At 37.4% G+C, this 22925-nt stretch overlaps 1 protein-coding gene across 1 annotated transcript in view; it reads left to right on the top strand.

The window, feature by feature from the left end:
• LRP1B (LDL receptor related protein 1B) overlaps nt 1-22925 on the top strand; it is a 2715774-nt gene that overhangs the window by 1473505 nt on the left and 1219344 nt on the right. Inside the window, exon 18 of the mRNA XM_053698264.1 lies at nt 11737-11853. Within this exon, the coding sequence (XP_053554239.1) occupies nt 11737-11853 (117 nt within the window). The remainder of the gene's footprint in view (nt 1-11736; nt 11854-22925) is intronic.

The raw sequence follows: 22925 nt of genomic DNA, 5'->3' as shown, positions 1-22925 counted from the left end.
CTGCCATCCTGATCTTCAATTCACTTTAGAGGTTGATGCCTCAGAGATAGGAGCTGGTGCAGTCTTAACCCAAAGGGACCCTTTAACGTCCAACTTGCACCCGGTAGCCTTTTTCTCCAAACACTTAACTCCTGCAGAAAGGAATTACAATGTGGGCAGTCATGAACTCTTAGCTATTAAGATGGCCCTGACTTAATGGCATCATTGTCTAGAGGGTACCCCCAACCCCATTCAGATTCTCACTGGCCACAAGAATCTAATGTACCTAGAGACTGCTCATCGACTCAATCCTCAACAGACCAGGTAGGCCATATTCTTTTCTCGTTTTAATTTTATAGTCTCTTACCTTCCTGACACCAAGAATAAAAAGGCTGATGCTCTTTACCGTCAGTTTCCTCAGTCTAGTGACTCTTCTGAAACTCCTATCGAACACATCATCCCCCCTCCTGTGTGGGTGCTCAGCTCAACACCTCTTTTCTTCAAAGACTGCAACGAGTCCAGTCAAGAAAACCTTCTGAATCCCCTGCGGCTCCTGAGATCCTTTATGTTCCTCCAAACCTTTACTCTCCTGTATTATTCTGGGCTCATTACAGCAAGCTGTCAGGTCATCCTGATTTAACAAGAACCTTTAAACTCCTTTCCCAACATGTGTGGTGGCCTACCATGAAGTCGGGCTCTCAGGATTATGTCCAAGCTTGTCAGACTTGTGCTGTTAATACAACTCCTCATTCCCTACCAATTAGCCTACTTCAACCATTGTCCATACCTAAACAACCATGGACACACATAGCTATGGATTTTGTTGAAGACCTTCCTCCTTCTGACCATCATACAGTCATATGGGTGGTGGTGGATCTCCAAACTTGCTCATTTTGTACCATTAACGAAGTTACCTACAGCCCAAGAATTGTCCACTCTTTTTCTGTTACACGTGGTATGACTACATGGTATACCCTTGAATATCGTCTCTGACAGAGGACCTCAATTTATTTCTACCTTTTAAAGAAGCTTTTGCAAATTGCTTGGAACCACTGTTTCTTTGTCCTCAGGTTATCACACCCAGACTAACGGGCAGAGGAAGAGAACCAATCAGGATCTGGAACCTTATCCTAGAGCATATGTCAATTCACAGCATACTAATTGGTCTGGGTTGTTACCCCTAGCTGAACTTGCAAAGAACACTCATTGGCATTCTTCTCTATGATGCTCTCCTTTCCAGGCCGCAGCTGGTTATCAACCTTGTGTTTTTCCTCTTTCTGTTCAATCCACAGGAGTCCCTGCTGCAGAATGTTGCTTTACTGACCTCACTACCCATTGGCAATACATACGTTCTCAGTTACACTCAACCACCTCCAGATATAAGAGATTTGACGATCATCATCGAGCCAGTATTCATGTCTTTGTTGCAGGTGATCGTATCTGGGTCTCTACCCTACACATCTGCCTACGTCAACCTTGTCACAAATTGGGATCTCAGTATATTGGTGCTTATAATGTCCTCAAAAGACTTTCTCCTGTTGCCTACGGAGTGGCCTTGCCTAAGACCTTGCACATTCACTCAGTCTTTCACATCTCCTTGTTCAAACCCTACATCACAAATAGGTATACTCGACTCAGACGTCCTTCTCCTCCACTCCTGATTCATGGTGAACCAGAGTATGAGGTTGCTAAAATTCTGGATTCCAGAATCAGGCACAGGCAGCCCCAATATCTCATACACTGGAAGGGATACTCCGTGGCAGAGCTTTCCTGGGTTCCTGCCTGTAATGTGCATGCTGCATCTTTGGTCTCCAAGTTCCATGCTGCTCACCCTTCTAAACCGACTCTGGTTCCCAGAGGGAACCCTTGAGTGGGGAGCTATGTCATGATCCTTGCATTGCTCTGGCTGTTGCCAGGGACGCAGCAGTTGCTGTGAGCATGCGGCGATGACGTCATCACCACACGTCTATTCCCCTCTCAAGCCAGATCGTTTGAACTCCTCCTTGGCATGAATCAGCACCTATGTAATTACCTGCATAAATTACATCACTGCCATAGTATAGGTGTTACTGTGTGTGCTTCTAGGTGCTTTATTTCTTGAATTGCTGGATTGCCTTATTATTGCTGAATTCTGCCTGTCTGACTACTCTGCTCATTTAACCCTTGAATTGCCGGATTGCCTTATCATTTCTGAACTCTGCCTGTCTGACTACTCTGCCTATTTAACCCTTGAATTTTATGGATTGCCTTTCATTGCTGAACTCTGCCTGTCTGACTACTCTGCCTGGTTTACACCTGAACTGCTAAACTGTTGGATTACCTTTTGTTGCTGACCTCTGCCTGTTCCTGACCATTCTATTGGTTTACCCCGAACTGCTATTCTGCTGGATTGCCTTTCCGTTGCCGAACTCTGCCTGTCCCTGACCATTCTCTGTCTTAATCTTATGGCAGTGAAGGACTACCCTGTCTACTGTGAGTGCTGCTTACCTCTTCTTCTTACACTCACTTTGTTCTGGGATATTTCCTTATCCTTCCACTTGACGCTGGGATAAGAAGACTACTTGCCAAATTTGGTCTAATAGGGAAATATCCCACGAGCATTACACAAATTACCTATTTATAGCAATAGCAAAAGTCCATATTTCTCTGTTAATCCTTCTCCATCTGTCTGCAGTCTTTGACACTCTTGACCACACTCTCTTGCATTAAACTCTCCAATCACTGGTCATCTGTGACACAGCCCTCTTCTGGTTCTCTTCCTACCTGTCTTACCGGACCTTTATTGTAACCTTTGATTTCTGTTGGGGTACCACAAGGCTCCTTCTCTTCTCAATGTATACATAATCCTTAGGTTCCTTAATAAAATTGCATGGGTTTCAAAATAATTTGTATGCTCATGATACACAATCTCTTTGCACCAGAACTATCTCTTTCCTTACTAACTAGTGTCACTAACTGTCTTTCTAATATTTCATCTTCAATGTCCTCTCACTACCTTAGGCTAAATCTCTCCATAACTGAGCTCTTTTTTTCCCGCCTTTGTTCCAAAATCCCTATATCTCAACTTTCTCTAAATACTGATAATGACATCATTGCTCCAATCAACCATGAATATTGGAGTCACACTTAACTCAGATATATTTATCACTCCTCACATCCAGTCTTTGGCCAGTTTCTGCCACTACCACATTCAAAACTTTACCACTTCCTGGCATAAGACACAATTAAGACTTTAATCCACTCTCAGATCATTTCCCACCTTGACTATTGCAACTCAATCATCTCCAGCCTCCCTAGCTGCCATCTATCTCCCTTAAAATCCATAATAAATGCTTCTGCCAGGCTGATCTTCCTTACATGTCACTAATCATCTGCTGCACCTCTCTGTCGGTCCCTTCACTGGCTTCTTTTAACCTCTAGAATAAAACACAAAATCCTTACTTAACTTTCAAGGTTCTCAATAACACTGATCTCCCTATATCTCAGATCTCATCTCAAGATACTCTCCCTCTCGTCCCCTTCGCTCTGCGCATGACCTCCTTCTCTCCTAATCTCTTGTCAGCTCCTAACATTCCTGTCTAAAAGACTTCTCCAGACTGAGCACTATTTTGTGGAACTTTCTGCCTCACTCAACAAGACTCTCCCTTATTTTTCAAGCTTTCAAGGGCTCCTTAAAGTCTCTACTGCTCAGGGATGCAAACAATTTACACAAAAATCTTATCTTAGTTCTACTCCTTTTGTCATCCCCTTGAACACCCTTAGCATGCAATCCTACAAGCCCAGCTGTTTTGTATATCACCTTCATGAGAGCTGATTTACAACATTGAAACTCTTGGCAGGGCTCTATATCCTTTGTCTACATTAATTGTTACCTTGTATATTAGTCCCATGTTTAGCATCGCAGAATCTGTTGGCACTCAAATAACTGTATAAAATAATAATAATTATGAGAACTGAAATCTTTAAACTTGAATTCAATTGTAGAACTAAGCAGAATGCCCATTTTGTTTTACTGTTATTGCAGCTATGATGGTAAATCAGAAAGAGCACAGAACGGAAAGCATGTATCATTTATTGTAAACAAACCTGAGAAATAGAGAATGGCAGAACTGATAGATAGCAAAGTTGTGTTTTCATTCTTATCTACAAGTAGTTTTGTAACTGCTCCTTCTCATGTTGAGAGTAATCTAAATAGACAACTTCCATCAGCAACTCTTGGCCCTAGTAAATGAATGAACAGCAAAATCAAGAAAAGAAGATTGAAAAGTAACTCAGGAACACTATCTTAACACTATCGTTTGGCAGCTGTGTGTAACTATTCTCTGAATAGAATAATATTCTTTCCTGGGTTAAAAAAAACCTCACACTCCTTGGAATTGAAATGTTGATACTAAATTTACTATTTTGTTATTTTAATGCATGATAAATTTAACTTAATATTGAATTTAAATATTTTTAATAGTTTGGTTGTTTTTTTATTCAAGTAGAAAAAGCCAGATCAAATGTAAGCTAAATGCTGGGATCCACAGGTTCTGTGATTCCATTATTTTTTACACTAAGGAAGGTATCAATTTATAGTATAAATTACATCATCTATCAAAATAATATTATATCCAAAATATTATTAGAACATTTTGCCTTAGAAAATCAAGCGTTACCCCATCTGCTGAAGATTAACCCCACAATAGGATTCTCTGAAGTGCTATCATAGCTTTGCTATGGTAAAATAAAATCCAGAGATTTATTGCAGTATCCCGTTATGCTCCACTAGCTCTTATTGAACTTTAATCTCCTCTTGATCTTTGATGCATTGATGTAACTGTCTTTAACTATATTTGTTGCCTGTGAATTTTTAGGATTATTTACATCAGTAGTTATACATAATTAATAACTGTATATGGTAATATTGGTTATTATTTATTAACATTTATATAGTTTATTGGAAAGCTCTCTTGTAGTTCCATAGTGCACTATAGTTAAATTTAATTTTCCTTGATATTTGGCCGCTGTGACAGTAATAAATTGCCATTTGTGTTTTCAACATTTACTATATTTTGCTCCTGTTTCCTTGGTGGGTACTTGCTTTTTTACCAGCCTCTATATCATATATATTTTTATAGGAATGAGGTTGTGCTGGATAGGATAGTCTGCATAGTTCTATTACCACTCATTTAATTTACCACTATCCTCGTGCACCTGTACCCTGATATACTTGAACTCAGGATACAGTCCTAATCAAGTATTATCAACACTTTAATGTGCTGGTATCACTCTATAGTTTACATATAAATACATATATACACATTTATACATACGCAAACAACTTGCCATATACAATATCCTTTTTAACTAGTTTAAAATCTTTTTATTAATATTAAACTGATATTGTAAAATATAGTGTTTTTGATGTATTTTGTGAAAAAGATTTTTTTTAACCCTTACACTTTACATCAGGGGGCCCATTAATCAAGCTCCAAATGGAGCTTGTGGGCCCATGTTTCTGGCAAGTCTTCAGACTCGCCAGAAACACCAGTTATGTAGCAGCGGTCTAAATACCGCTGCTCCATAACCCCGTCCGCCTGATCTGATGAGGCGGACAGGAATCACCGGAAATCAACCCAATCGAGTACAATTGGGTTGATTGACACCTCCCTGCTGGTGGTTGATTGGCTGCGAGTCAGCAGGGGGCGGCATTGCACCAGCAGCTCTTGTGAGCTCTGGTGCAATGTTAAATGTGGAGAGCGTATTGCTCTCCGCATTCAGCGAGGTCTTGCGGACCTGATCCGCACTGTCGGATCAGTTCCACAAGACCTTTTATAAATAGGCCCCAAAGTCTCAATAAACCCTAATTCTTCTAGTGCTACTTGGACTTTTGCTTGAGTGAAACCCATAAGTTGCAACTTGTAGTATCCGTGCTATTTAGATAGTTTATGAAATCCATTGAAAGTAATTGGTGTACCACAGTGATGTTGTACATGCTAAAACTTCTCTGATAAATCTGATTTACCATGCACTTGTAAAATCAAATTGTTCGCTAATGTTAGCGTGGTCCATCAATACTGATTGTCACGTCCCATGCTATCATTAGCAAACTGCTTATATTCTTGTCTATTGTATCAATGAAACTAAATATATATTAGCACAGTAAATGGTACGTTGCCATTAGGAAGTATAGGATAATAAAGGCAAATATAGGTAGGTATAAAATGTAATTTTATTCCGCTGCATTGGTATTGTGTATGGTGTTGTCATGAAAACCTGTCCTCTATTCAATTGCACTACATGTTACATCATGTCATGTGATGTTATTGTCAGTGGTTGGCAGCAATAGGACGGATGAGATTGTTTGGTTGCCGTGCACTTAATATGCGCATGGGTGGATCCTATTGCTTCCTTGTAGCCATGACAACGGTTCTCGCCACGTGTGTTCTGACAATGGTGGCGAGTGATGACGTCATTTAGACGGGACAGCATGTGCGGAGCTCGTGTTTTCTCGTGGTTATAGAGACAGTGTAAGTACTTTTTTTTAGGTTCACACTTGTGGACCATAACCTGGCATTTGACAAAGGTGTTGTAATAACCTTGAAACGTTATGTCGTTTTAACTTGTTTGAAATAAATATACGTTTTTACGAATGTCCAGTGAGTGACGTTTTTTCCATTTTGATACCTAATCTATTTTGAATGTGCACCTTGGCAGTTGCTATTACTGAGGGTCTGTGCTTATCCTCTTATCCTCCTTGGACTTGTACAGATATATATATATATATATATATATATATATATTATGTTAAGAAGTTTCAAGCAAGTGACATCTAGGATAACTGCAGAAAAGAAGCTTAAATAAAAATATATCAGTGCACATTGCAGTGAAGTTTTACAGGACCAAAAGTTCATTTCCAGAAAGTTTGCTTTTCTTTTAGCATTTGTGCTGGAGGAGATTATCTGCTCAAAACCTCTTTACAGTGGGACTTGTTACATTTTTCTTTCTCAATGTAACTTATATCTATATTTAATCTAGTGTGTGTGAAAGAGTAAAATAAATGTAGACTATACTCAAAGTTGAAAACTGCACACTATAATTGGTTATCTCTTTTTTGGTTTCAAGTTATAACTAAATGCTTTCATATTTTATTTAGTAACATGTAGAATCATTATTATTTTTTAATTATTAAAATGACTTTCAATCAAATAAGAAGAGGAATATTTAAACATCTTTATAGTTAAAGGGACTGTACACACATCATTGACATTGATTGAATGAAGAATGATCGTAAAATTAAATTAAAGATTACATTGTCATGAAATGTATATTTAAATATTGTAAGATTTTTTACCTTGAACCTTATCGTTCTAATGTGTGTTCCACATTGGTTTGCGATGCCCTTAGAGAAAGGCAGAGCCAACATCTTCATCGAGCACGCCTCTTCCTCAGTCATATGTGTCATGCAAAATAACATTAGAAGCACACTTATAGACAGAATCCACTCATCAGTGTACATGACCACAAGTGCTAGTTCACTATAGTGAGTTCATGTGAGCACTCATATGCGCAGAGGAAAATTTCATTTGAGACATCATTTCAGATCAGCATGTGGACCATTTTAGAATCCTTCATATTAAATAAGTCACACAATCACTTGCACATAATATCCTGGAGGAAGGTTTGTAGGATGCAATGTGATCAATGTTAACCTACTGCAAGGACCATCATCTCTCATATTGCCAGCAGTCAAAGAGGAAAAGCAACATATAATAATTGATAACCGATTACATGTTCTCCCTTTACAGCAGCTCTTCATATCTGGCATATGATAATCTGTGCGGGACCGGACTGGGACCAAAAGTCGGCAAGCTCACTACCTCTCAACCCATTTTGTATTCAAGCATACAACTAAAATGACAATTATAATGTACTAGTTTCATTGACAAAAACATTTAAAGTTTATAACACCCTTCAGTCACTCTGTTTTGTAAACTGGTTAGCATTAAATAGTAAAAAGTGAAATATAAAAACAAACAAACACCAGAATCACTTAGAAAGCAAAACTTTGGTTTTATTTCTTCAATATTTAAACAGCTAGTATAATTTTAAAAAGCATCTACATACATACAACTTTAAAGGGCAGGGAGGTTAAGTAGCAGCGGTCTTAAGATCTAGAGTCAAAGAATGATGCACACACATAAAGATAAGGAAAGCTTCTTTGGATGGTATTACACAGGTCTTTTCATGTAAACTCTAATTGCTGTAAACAAATTTAATCCAGCAGAGGCTGTCTAAATGACAAATAAGTCTTTGAGCTCCATTTATCATCACAATGTAGGACAAGGCTCATCTCATCCGCCCAACCTTGTGGTGATCCCACATTGAACATTGCACAAGCCACTACTTATGCAATGCCGCCCCCTGCTCGCACACAGCCAATCGCGAGCAAGAGAGGGCTGTCAATAATCCCAAACAGTTCTGATTGGGATGACTGAAATCCAACACACTTAAGGTGGCAGAGAGGATCAGTAGCAGTGGTCTTAAGACTCTAGCATTTCAGACATGCTCATGCAAACCTGAAACACTGGGGCTCCGAATCTGCTATTGCAGATTGGTAAATAAAGCACCTTGAATTTTGTCTGATAAATTATGGACTTATTCACAGGTGTAATCCAATGCCAAAAGGTAGAGTGATTCTAATATAACAAGCTGTGCAAAGCTTATATTCAGCCTGGCAAATATTTTCACACTGGCAATGATGTAATTGCAGCCCTTGCACATGGGAAAAATGGAGATGCAAGTTGGGCACAAGCTGACAAAGGCTGGGCGTGAGCTGCACAGTAAGTGAGTGAGCAGGTAATGAACTTATCCTGAAGACAATAGGGGCTTGGTTAAGTATATACATATATATATATATATATATATATATATATATATATATATATATATATATATATATATATATATATATATATATATATATATATATAAATATATATATATATATATATACACTCACTGGCCACTTTATTAGGTACACCTTGCTAGTACCGTGTTGGACCCCCTTTTGCCTTCAGAACTGCATTAATTCTTCATGGCATAGATTCAACACGGTGTTAGAAACATTCCTCAGACATTTTGGTCCATATTCACATGATAGCATCACACAGTTGCAGTAGATTTTGTCGGCTGCACATCCATGATGCAAATCTCCTGTTCCACCACATCACAAAGGTGCTCTATTGGATTGAGATCTGGTGACTCTGGAGGCCATTGGAGTAGTTCAAGAAACCAGTTTGAAATTATTTGAGCTTTGTGATATGATGCATTATCCTGCTGAAAGTAGCCATAAGAAGATGGGTACACTGTAGTCATAAAGGGATGGACATAGTCTGCAACAATACTCAGGTATTTAAATGATGCTCAATTGGTACTAAGGAGCCCAAAGTGGGCCAAGAAAATATCCCCCACACCATTACACCACCAGCCTGAACTGTTGATACAAGGCAGGATGGATCCATGCTTTCATGTTGTTTACGCCAAATTCTGACCCTACCATCTGAATGTCACAGCTTAAATCGAGACTATTATAGGGATCAAATGAGTAGAGGGCCCTGCTGAGAGTCACACTGTTGTGGTCAGCTCTTATGAAGGTGATCTGCAAACAGTTGAGCTCTTAGGCCTACATGCTAAGGGGGTTTGTGGCGGATAGCAATGGAGGAGAGGAACTGGTATGAGGAAAGTATAGTAGGTTGTATTCATCCCTGAACAGTAGAGTCTTTAGGGAAAGCTTAAAGCTTTCAAAACTAGGGGAGAGTCTTGTGGAGTGAGGCAGAGAGTCCCACAAGATGGGAGCCAGTCTGGAGAAATCCTGTAGATGGGAATGTGAGGAGGTAACAACAAAGGAGGAGACTTGGAGGTCATGAGCAGAGTGAAGGGGCGGCAGGGAGAGTATCTGGAGACAAGGTCTGAGATATAAGGGAGAGCAATGTAGTTGAGGGCCTTGTATGCCAGAGCCAGAATTTTGTGTTTAATCCTGGAGGCAAGAAGGGATTGGCAGAGAGGTGCAGCAGATGAAGAGTGACATGTAAGGGAGATGAGCCTGTATATGTGTAATTAGCAGAGGCATTCATTATGGATTGCATTCATTATGAATATTCAATAGATTTGACCCTATAACATTGGTGAATAACTATTACTTAATACTAATAATCAATAATATTAATGAAGAGACAGAAAGGAAGGAAAGAACACAAAGCGTTTAGGATAACAAACATAAACAGCTCACAAGCGAAGGAAAATCTGATGATGTGTCAAAGAATAAAAATATTTGAGAAGAGAATATAGCAGGATATGAGAAATAAGGTGCCATATTAATCTTGTGTTTTTATTTGTCATGTAGTTTAGTTAATGACACAAGAAATAGTGTAATACATCAAAAAAGTGTAGATATAAATTAATTAAAACTAATATTTTTGGACAACAAAGGACAGGATGACATATAAACTCCTGTAAATTTTACTCAGCAGGCAATTATATTTCGAGTGCTTGTAAAGTCTAATTAACAGGGCTTAAACACACATTTTTACACTACATGGTTCAAAGAGAAAGTTTGTTGAATGAAGTACTAACCAAGATAGGGCTCGCTGCTCCCCTTCTGAGCTTTCTCCTGTTTCAGAGATCTAAATTACACTCTAATCTAAGGAACATAAGATCTTCAACTTTTCATGCTTGCTTCTTTATAAAAAAGGCTAATGATGCATAAAAGGCTATAAACTAATAATTAAACAACTCAAACTAACTGCAAAATCTATTCCACCTGTTCTCACACGATTAATAATATACTAAACATCTTCCCAGCGGTGTGCTTACAAGTTGATTGGTATTCTGTAGAGAAGGTTAGAGGTGCTAGAAATTTACACAAGACATATTACTCTGTTTACTAGAATTTGATATGAGTTCATTTTTCTGCTAGAATAAATAGAGCTACAGATATCTTATTAGATGACATTATGAAGTAGTATTATTATGTATTTATAATAAATCATCCCTTTTAGGGGTTCTGGCCTGAATAATATGATCTAACTTTATATACACTTCACAATGGTTGAGAACAGAATATTTAAACAAGTTCAAGAATAATTTGGAAACTCAAATGGCCATCCTAATAATTAATTGATATGAGCAAACTTGATGGATCTGATTCTACGTATATGTTTTTTACCTTTAAAAACAAATCACACTGGTAGACATGTAATTAAGAACTTTAACATTTGTCATTTCTAGTTAAAAATGATATTTTCAATAGAGAAAGTAGAACAATATATATTCTGTAATGATGGTAGTCATACGTTGTGTGGTTCACATAATCCATATGTTAATATTTAAAAAAAAAAAATAATAATAACATATAAAATAATATGTAAAAAAAAAAAAACACTCCTCTGGGACTTTTAAGCTTTTTTTCTATGGTTCAAGAAAATAAAACAAGTAGACCCTTTTTAATTAAACATTTTTTTAATTACACATACACACACATACATACATATACAATATATATATATATATATATATATATATATATATATATATATATATTTCTGTAGAGCAAACACACAAATAGTAATTTCAGTAGCATCAATAATGCTAAAAAAAATGAGGTAGAATAAGGTAAGAATTCCGAGGTTTTAAAAATACAAAGTATATAAAATATGCATTTATTAAAGTCTGTATTTACTTCCTTATTTATATTCTTTATTTTTTAAATTTCAGCAAGGACTTGCCTGCCTCATCAATTTTCTTGCAATAATGGGCGCTGTATTTCTAAGTCATGGTTATGTGATCATGAAGATGACTGTGGAGATAAATCAGATGAGATAGCATCCTGTGGTAAGTTTTGTGTTTAGATATGCGATCCAGGGCAACATTTGAAACTTTGCTTATGTGTTCTGTTCCCATAACACTATACACAAAAACAAACATCCACATTTAGTCACGTATACGTTTTTATAATTATACCAACTTATATATGTGCATATTAATAAGTCAAATAGGATCCATTGGAGCTGAGGGTCATGTCTTGTAATTAATTACAGTAGATTTATGAAAAAAACAGATGATGGTAACATGTCTCAAAGTATACCTTATACATTCCAAGTGATAAAAGACAGAAAGCTCCAATACTGTAAAATGTTAATATATTGCCATCATTTACAAGGGATTACAAAATATAAAGGGTTTTAGAGAATTATAGACTTATTGCAAGATCTTGGAATTATGTTGATAGCAACAGGAGGACACCCCTTCTAGTTTAAGTATGCGTTCACAAGTAATACAAATATTTATGAAAAAAAAGGAACATAACTTCACACAACTGTCTTTATGTGTAATAAATTTCCCGAAGTTGTAAACTCATTGAGAATTAGTGAAATGTAATTGCACCCACCAAATGGATGCCAGAACTAATAATACCCGAGAAGTCTTCCCCAGCACTTGAAAAGGTCGATTCCTAGGTACACTTTACCATCTATAAAATGTTGAATAGATTCAGAACACCCAAAACTGTCCAATCCAGGAGTCTTATAATGGCCATTACCAATGGACCCAAAGCACTCCTAACAGATCTATGTAGTAGACCCTAGCACCTATAATGGCTCCTCCAAAAGGACCTTAATAGTCAACAGTGGACAGGTAATTGAGCATCCCTATGTGGCTATGCCTAGAACACAGTACCCCGAGCATCAATAGGATACATTCCATTGTACCTCTAAGTGCAAGAACCACCCTAAAGTTTAGTTTAACATTTTGATTATTAATACAGCCTTGTCTTCCATCAGAAGTTATATACTCAGTTCTTATTATTTTCCAGCTTGGTCACAAAAAATAATCTTCAACTACGTATTTCCTGAGCACAGAATGATTTCAACAAAAAAATAATCTTAATTTAGTTGTTTATCTCATAATTATGTTATTTAGTCAGTAAATCTCCAGACTATTTTGGGACTGTAGGTGCTGGGGCAATAATGGTGCTGGACTAACCCTTAATTTGAAACCATTATGGTTTAATTAAACTTTTGGCTTATAAGGGTCATCTGGGGGACCAATGTGGGCAGATAGGTTAACGTATAAAGTTAGTTGATCTGGTAGATGGTAATGCAGTAGTGGGTTGCTGTTAGAGTTTATTTTCAGTGAGATAATCATTGGTTAAGGATAAGTGCACTTAGAGGTCAATATGGTGTGTCCACGGCTATTGCTGATTGTACTGAAAGGGTCTTGGGAGTAAAGGATATTCTATTAGTGAATTAAGTGATTTATTTGGTGAAGGATTGTGTTTAAAGTTTAATTGTGCTGTAGGAAATGGAATGAAGGTCACATAGTTGGGGAAGGAAGGGAATAATGTGGGAGTTTCCAAGTTTATTTGTGCTGATAATGCAAAGGAATTACATGAAGAATTCTGCAGAGTTAAATAGGGGATAATACAATCTGGAGAATAGTACCTAAATCATAAAAATACCAGTGCTCCTGGTCGCACTATTGGACTAAATGTAGCTCGCTCCCGATACTAGACCAGAGCGGGAGCGAGCTACATTGAGTCCAATAGTGCGACCGGGCGTGCAGTGACTAGCCAGCAAGTTCGCAAAGTGCTTTGGATATCCAAGACCCACTCAGTAGATTCTGGAGCTGAGGCCAACTTTACACTATTAAATCTGGAAATATTTTTAATTTTTGAAGTTACCTCTAAAATAATGTCATATAATTCTGCAATGTGTGCCGAATTATATATTACATTATTCTGAATGTTTACTGTCCCTTTAATACACACACACAAAAAATAAAAAAATGCAGAACAAACATTTCAGATCATTCTAATTTTCACACAGAATTGCTTGTTTTAAAGATGTAGATTTTAAATTTGCAATAAAATCCATGCATCTTCGAGTGAATTAAAATTGCACATTGTTTTATGTATTCTAGCTTCACTTGCAAATTGGCATTGTCAATGCATTGAATTGAACAAATCTATATAGATAAGTTATGTGGATGTATACCTCAAGTTAAGTCAGCCTATTGTGCTTTTAATTATGCAGTTAAAAAAATGTAATAACTGTATATTTTTACTGGAGTTTTCAAAAGAGAGCTTATCTCAGCCTTCTACAATTGCAACTTTAACATAAGTTTAAGGCTAGAACAAAATTACCTTTCAGTACTAGGATTTTACTCAAATTCACATATACCACTAAAACAATTTTTAAATGGTGCAGTTGTCTTATTTATAATTATACAAAGATACAGTACTTATTAAAAGCAAAGCTATAGGAAATTAATTTTGTACATAACATTCATTATAACATAAAGCTGCTGATTAGTGCAGTCTGAAAATGTTTTTTATATAAATGTTATCTTGCATTAACTGCAGATTGTCTTGTAGTTGGAATAATGATATCATAATTATCAAAAGCCTTCTTTGGTAATCACTAATGAATTAAAAGTTTCATATAATAATCTTCTTCATTATTATTGAAGACTAGCTATTTCAATTTCTGTTTGTTTCTTCTCTTTATGGAAAACAATACAGTATGTAAGATTTGAGCTTTTTGAGGTCTTAATTCAATCCTTGTTGCTTAGAAACATATTTTTTTTCCTTCTTCGTAAACTTGGTATGAAAGCAACCGTACAATGAATACGATGAAAGATTAGTTCTATAACTATTTCCAGACCAGTACATTTTTCTTAATGGGTTCTTCAGATTGTTCACAACACTATCTATCTATCTATCTATCGATCTATAAATCTATCTATAATTATCTTTCTTTTATGTAAAGAGTCCATGAGCTAGTGACGTATGGGATATACAATCCTACCAGGAGGGGCAAAGTTTCCCAAACCTCAAAATGCCTATAAATACACCCCTCACTACACCCACAATTCAGTTTTTACAAACTTTGCCTCCTATGGAGGTGGTGAAGTTTGTGCTAAGATTTCTACATTGATATGCGCTTCTCAGTATTTTGAAGCCCGATTCCTCTCAGAGTACAGTGAATGTCAGAGGGATGTGAAGGGAGTATCACCTATTGAATGCAATGGTTTTCCTCACGAGAGATCTATTTCATAGGTTCTTTGTTATTGGTCGTAGAGATTCATCTCCTACCTCCCTTATACAGATCAACGATATACTCTCATATTCCATTACCTCTACTGATAACTGTTTCAGTACTGGTTTAGCTATCTGCTATATGTGGATGGGTGTCTTTCGGTAAGTATGTTTTCATTACTTAAGACACTCTCAGCTATGGTTTGGTACTTTATGCATTAATATAAAGTTCTAATTATATGTATTGTACTTATGTTTGCCATTAATCAGGTTTATGTATATTTTCTTTTGCAGACTATCAGTTTCATATTTGGGAAATAACTTATTTAGGAAAATATATTTCTTACCTGGGGTATAGTCTTTTTTTCAATTGACTGCTTTTTTATTCAATTTTGCGTGTACGTTCGATGATGCAAATTCGTAAGTTCCTTGCACAAGGTTGAGTCTACAATGACGCAAGTGTGTCATTTCCAGATGTTGTTAGCGGCAAAAAAAATTTGGTTTGCGTTGTGAGTCATACTTGGCACCAAATAATTTCATTATTTAAAACCCCATTCCTATATGCCTCTTGCTTTTTTCTATGTCAGAGGGCTATGATGTTTGCATTTTTTTTCCTATTCCTGAAACTGCCATATAAGAAAATTGATAATTTTGCTTTGTATGTTGTTTTTTCTCTTACATTTGCAAGATGTTTCAATCTCATCCTGTCTCAGAAACCATTGTTGGAACCCTGCTGCCTGATAACAGTTCTACCAAAGCTAAGTGCATCTGTTGTAAATTTGTGGAGATTGTATCTCCAGCTGTGGTATGTAATAGTTGTCATGATAAGCTTTTACATGCAGAGAATGTGTCCATCAGTTATAGTACAATGCCTATTTTATTTTATTGCTGATGCGATTCAGAAGGCTTTGTCTGCCATCCTGCCTTCTAATAAAAGTAAAAGGTCTTTTAAAACTTCTCATAAAGTTGATGAAATTTCAAATGACCGACAACATACTGAATTATCCTCCTCTAATCAGGATCTATTTGATCCTTCCTCAGATAATGACACTGACAAATCTACTTATTTATTTAAAATGGAGTATATTCATTCATTTTTAAAAGAGGTATTGATTACATTGGATATTGAGGAAACTATTCCTCTTGATATTAAAACTAGTAAACGTTTAAATTCTGTTTATAAACCTCATGTGGTTACTCCAGAGGTTTTTCAGTTCCTGATGCTATTTGATATGATTTCTAAGGAATGGAATAGGCCTGGTACTTCTTTTATTCCTTCTTCAAGGTTTAAAAAATCGTATCCTTTGCCAGCAGTTAGATTGGAGTTTTGGGAAAAGATCCCCAAAGTTGATGGGGCTATTTGTACTCTTGCTAAATGTACTACTATTTCTATGGAATATAGTACTTGTTTTAAAGACCCTTTAAATAGGAAACTTGAATCTTATCTAAGGAAAGCTTATTTATATTCTGGCTATCTTCTCAGACCTGCCATTTTTATAGCTGATGTTGCAGATGCATCGACTTTTTGGTTGGAAAGTTTAGCGCAACAGGAAACAGATTCTGATTTGTTTATCATTGTTCGCATGTTTCAACATGCTAATTATTTTATCTGTGATGCCATTTTTGATATCATCAAAATTAATTTTAAATCTATGTCTTTAGCTATTTTAGCTAGAGGAGCTTTGTGACTCAAATATTGGAATGTTGACATGGTATCAAAGTCTAGATTACTATCTATTTCTTTCCAAGGTAATAAGTTATTTGGTTCTCAGTTGGATTTGATTATTTCAACTGTTACTGGGGGGAAGGGAGTTTTTGCCTCCGGATAAAAGACCTAAGGGTAAATCTAAATCTTCTAACCGTTTTCGTTCCGTTCGACAAAATAAGGAACAGAAACCTAATTCTTCCCCCAAAGAATCTGGTTCCAATTGGAAACCTTCTTCAAGTTGGAGTAAATCCAAACCGTTTAATAAACCAAAGCCAGCCCCCAAGTCTGCATGAAGGTGCAGCCCTCATTCCAACTCAGCTGGTAGGGGGCAGATTAAGATTCTTCCAAAACATTTGGGCAGATTTTGTCCAAAATAATTGGATTCAGAGTATTGTCTCTCAAGGGTACCAAAAAGGATTCAGAGTAAGACCTCCTGTGAGAAGATTTTTTTTCTCTCACACATCCTAGCAAATCCAGTAAAGGCTCAGGCTTTTCTGAAGTGTGTTTCAGACCTGGAGCTTTCAGGGGTAATCATACCAGTTTTGTTTCAGGGACTGGGGTTTTATTCAAATCTATTCATTGTCCCAAAAAAAGAAAATTAATTCAGGCCAGTTCTGGATCTGAAAATTTTGAATCATTATGTAAGAGTGCCAACTTTCGAAATGGTGACTATAAGGACTATTCGGCTTTTGTTCAGCAAGGGCATTATATGTCAACAATAGACTTACAGGATACATATCTTCATATTCCAATTCATCCAGACCACAATCAGTTTCTTAGATTCTCTTTTTTAGACAAGCATTACCAATTTGTCGCTCTTCCATTTGGCCTAGCTACAGGTCCAAGAATCTTTTCAAAGGTTCTCGGTGCCCTACTCTCTGTAATCAGAGAACGGGGTATTGCAGTGTTTCCTTATTTGGACAATATCTTGGTACTAGCTCAGTCTTTACATTCTGCAGAATCTTACACTAATCAACTAGTGTTGTTTCTTCAAAGACATGGTTGGAGGATCAATTTACCAAAAAATCTTTGATTCCTCAGACAAGTGTCACCTTTTTCGGTTTCCAGATAGATTCAGTGTCTATGACTCTGTCTCTGACAGACAAGAGATGATTAAAATTGATTTCAGCTTGTCGGAACCTTCAGTCTCCATCATTCCCTTCAGTAGCTATGTGCATGGATGTTTTAGGTCTCATGACTGCAGCATCGGACGCGATCCCCTTTGCTCGTTTTCATATGAGACGTCTCCAGCTTTGTATGCTGAACCAATGGTGCAGGGATTATACAAATATATCACAATATATCACAATATATCACAATTAATATCCTTAAATCCCAATGTTTGACTCTGACTTGTTGGTTAGATCACCATTGTATAGTTCAAGTGGCCTCTTTTGTTCGTCCAACCTGGACTGTGATCACAACAGATGCAAGTCTTTCAGGTTGGGGAGCTCTCTGAGGATCTCTGACTGCACAAGGGGTTCGGAAATCTCAAGAGGCGAGGTTACCAATCAATATTTCAGAACTCTGTGCTATTTTCAGGGCTCTTCAGGTTTGGCCTCTGTTGAAGAGAGAACCGTTCATTTGTTTTCAGACTGACAATATCACAACTGTGGCATATGTTAATCATCAGGGTGGGACTCACAGTCCCCAAGCTATGAACGAAGTATCTTGGATACTTGCTTAGGTGGAATCCAACTCCTGTCTAATTTCTGTGGTTCATATCTCAGGTATAGACAATTAGGAAGCAGATTATCTCAGCCATCAGACTCTACATCCGGGGGAGTGGTCACTCCATCTAGATGTGTTTTCTCAGATTGTTCAGATGTGGGGTCTTCCAGAAATAGATCTGATGGCTTCCCATCTAAACAAGAAACTACCCAGGTACCTGTCCAGATCCAGGCATCCTCAGGCAGAAGCGGTGGATGCGTTAACAGTTTCTTAGTGTTACCAACCTGCTAATATTTTCCCGCCTCTAGTTTTTCTTCCAATAATGATCTCCAAAATTATCATGGAACAATTGTTTGTGTTGCTGGTAGCTCCAGCATGGCCTCACATGTTTTGGTATGCAGATCTTGTTCGTATGTCAGTTGCCAACCTTGGCCACTTCCATTAAGGCTAGACCTTCTGTCTCAAGGTCCATTTTTTCCATCAGGATCTCAAATCATTAAATTTGAAGGTATGGAAATTGAACGCCTAGTGCTTAGTCATAGAGGTTTCTCTGACTCAGTGATTAATACTATGTTACAGGTTTGCAAATCTTTTTCTAGGAAGATTTATTATCGAGTTTGGAAGACTTATATTTCATGGTGTTCTTCTCATAAATTCTCCTGGCATTCTTTTATAATTCCTAGAATTTTACAGTTTCTTCAGGATGGTTTGTATAAGGGTTTGTCTGAAAGTTCTTTGAAGGGATAAATCTCTGCTCTTTCTGTTTTATTTCACAGAAAGATTGCTAAGCTTCTTGATATTCACTGTTTTGTATAGGTTGTGGTCCTTATCAAGCCTTTCACTAAATCAATCTCTCCTCCTTGGAGTCTTAATTTGTTTTTGAAGGCTTTACAGGCTCCTCTGTTTGAGCCTATGCATTCTTTGGACATTAAACTACTTTTTTGGAAAGTGTTATTCCTTTTGGCCATCTCTTCCTAAGGTTGTGAATTCTAACAACATTAATAGAGAAATAGTTGTCCCTTCTTTATGTCCTAATCCTAAGAATTATAAGAATTATTTGGAGAGATCCTTACATTCTTTGGATGTGGTAAGAGCTTTGAAATATTATGTTGAAGCTTCTAAAGATTTCAGGAATACTTCTAGTCTATTTGTTATCTTTTCTGGTTCTAGGAAAGGTCAGAAGGCTTCTGCCATTTCCTTGGCATCTTGGTTAAAGCTTTTGATTCATCAGGCTTATTTGGAGTCGGGTCAGGCCCCGCCTCAGAGAATTACAGCTCATTCTACTGGATCAGTCTCCACTTTGTGGGCTTTTAGAATGAAGCTTCAGTTGATCAGATTTGAAAAGCAGCAACTTGGTCTTCTTTGCACACATATACTAAATTCTACCGTTTTAATGTATTTGCTTCCTCGGAAGCAGTTTTTGGTAGAAAAGTTCTTCAGGCAGCTGTTTCAGTTTGATTCCTCTGCTTATGTTTAAGTTTTTTCTTTTCATTTATGAGAATAAATTTATATTTTGGGTTTTGGATTATTTTTTTCAGCGGAAACTGGCTGTTATTTTTTTATCCCTCCCTCTCTAGTGACTTTTCTGTGGAGTTCCACATCTTGGGTATTACTATCCCATATGTCACTAGCTCATGGACTCTTGCCAATTACATGAAAGAAAACATAATTTATGTAAGAACTTACCTGGTAAATTCATTTCTTTCATATTGGCAAGAGTCCATGAGACCCACCCTTTTTATGGAGGTTATGATTTTTTGTATAAAGCACAATTATTTCCAAACTCCTTTGTTGATGCTTTTTACTCCTTTCATTATCACCCCACTACTTGGCTATTCGTTAAACTGAATTTTGGGTGTGGTGAGGGGTGTATTTATAGGCATTTAGAGGTTTGGGAAACTTTGCCCCTCCTGGTAGGATTGTATATCCCATACGTCACTAGCTCATGGACTCTTGCCAATATGAAAGAAATGAATTTATCAGGTAAGTTCTTACATAAATTATGTTATCTATCTATCAATCTTTCTATCTATCTATAAATCTATCTATACATCTATCTATAATCTATATATCTCTCTATCTATCTATCTATCTATCTATCTATCTATCTATCTATCTAGCAATCTATTTATCTATCTATCTATCTATCTATCTATAAATCTTTCTATAATCTATCTATTTATTTATCTAGCTATAAATCTATCTATCTTTCTATAATCTATCTATCATCTTAATATCTATCTATCATCTTAATATCTATCAATCTATCTATCTATAAATCTATCTATAATCTATCCATTTATTTATTTATCTATCTATCTATCTATAAATATATCTATAATCTATCTATCTATCTATCTATCTATCTATCTATCTATCTATCTATGTTATAAATCTTTCTATAATCTATCTATCATCTTAATATATATCTATCATATTAATATCTATATATTTATCTCCTGGTGATATATGTAGCTTATACTTCTGTAGATGGTATATTGTGGTCTACCAAAAGACTAATATGCTCTGGTGCAAGTTCATTATACGATTTGGCTCATAATAAGCACCTGTCACAAAATTACAGCTGCTCTCTGTCTCTGAACTTTGGATCTGTAAACAGAGATGCAAATGCCCCTGTAACTAACCGTGTATACAGCTTAGCGATAGTGAATTGCTAGATATAGTGTAGGGGCAAATGTATTAACACATCCTTAAAATTGTTGAAATACCAAATACATGAAAAAGATGGTCATGCATTTTTTTAGTGTACAGTTTTTATATTGACTAGGTGTCACGCCGAGCCGCTATAGCCATTGCTAGGGGTGTAGCATCTCCTTCCCTGCTCGTTGCCAGGGGCAGTGTCAGCTCAGGATGCGTGCGATGCTGATGTCATCGCTGCACGCTCCTGATGCTGGTCGGAGCTCAGTGGCTGCGCCTATTTAAATGTTACACTGACGATCTGTCACTGCCCAAGTATAGATGTTACTTTGTGTGCTCCTGGGTGTGACAGATCGTTCTTTCTAACTGCCTATTATTGATTACTGTTGCTGAACCCACCTGTCTGACTACTCTACCTGCCTTAACCCTTCATCTGCTGGATTGATTACTGTTGCTGAACCTGTCTGTCTGACTACTCTACCTGCCTTAACCCTTAATATGCTGGATTGATTACTGTTGCTGTTGAACCACTTTGAAAATGCAGATCCCTGCCTGCCTGACCATTCTAGTGGTTTATCCTTGGACTGCTTTGCTGTTGCCAAACTCTGCCTGCCTGACCATTCTAGTGGTTTATCCTTGGACTGCTTTACTGTTGCCAAACCCTGTCTGCTTGACCATTCTAGCGGTGTGCCCTAGGACTGCTCTGCTGTAGTCGCTGGGGACTGTCCTGCCTGTGGTGAGTGCTACCTTCCTCATCTCACTAACTTTCTCTGCTCTGGGATATTGCCTATCATTCCGGCTTGACGCTGGGATAACAATACTACTGGCCGAGTTTGGTCTGATAGAGGAGTATCCCACAAGCGTTACATTATACTTGGGACATGCAGCCAGATGAGGTGGCACAAGCTGTTTATCTTCAGGGACAGATGTTGGGAACCCATACCACACAGTTGGAGAATATGGATTCCAAGCTAGAGGCTATTACAACTCTCCTTACTAGTTGCAGCGAAGGATGCCACTCCTGTTGCTACTCCACCAGCCCCTACTCCTAGTACTGTGACTTCTTCCTCTGCTTCTTGAAAATGAGAATAAGTAGTCTCACAATCAAGATGGCTCGAGTCTAGGACTAACGGAGTAGTCAAGCCTGGAACATATGGGAAACCCACAGCTCAGGTACAACGTTGACAATGAACTATTCTCAGCCAGTGATAGACAGACTCATTCTATTAAGTAGTGTTAGGTTGATTAGCGGGCAGGTCCTGTTGACTGCTCTCCATCTGTCTGCTACTAGCTGAAGACTACTGCAAATAGTTGGGACAGTGACAGCGGCAGGCTCTGTACTGCCTACACAGCAGCCAGAGACGATTATAGCAGCAACAGCACTGACCTGCACAATTTGGTAAAAACAAATTCTGGGGACAGAAAGCTGCAAAAACTAGCACAAAGTATAGCTAATATTAGTGTGTCAGAGAAAGTATCAAAGAGTCTGGTACAGAGTAAGTAAAATAACCTTAGGGGGAGTAACAGACCATGGGAAAAAAAAGCAACACCAGATCATTCACCTAGAAGAGCCTGGTGACAAGTAATGGAGGACAGAACTAGAAAGTAGCAGCAGAATATCAGACAGAGCAGGACCTGGAACTGCCAAACCCAGGGATACCGAGCAGCATCTCAGCCTGGCGCATGAAGAGTCTGTACTATGGACAAAAATTCAGAGAGTTTGGGACAGGCAGTAACCAAAGCTGGAGCAGCAAATTCAGCTACAGCTGCATCTCCCATGCTGAAGTAAACATACTGCTGTTATAGACTCATAGCCGATTTAAAACATCTGCA

Source organism: Bombina bombina, chromosome 1, assembly GCF_027579735.1.
Source record: "Bombina bombina isolate aBomBom1 chromosome 1, aBomBom1.pri, whole genome shotgun sequence".
Lineage (NCBI taxonomy): Eukaryota > Metazoa > Chordata > Amphibia > Anura > Bombinatoridae > Bombina > Bombina bombina.
Note: the sequence above shows the minus strand (reverse complement) of the source record. Positions and strands in the feature narration are given on the sequence as shown.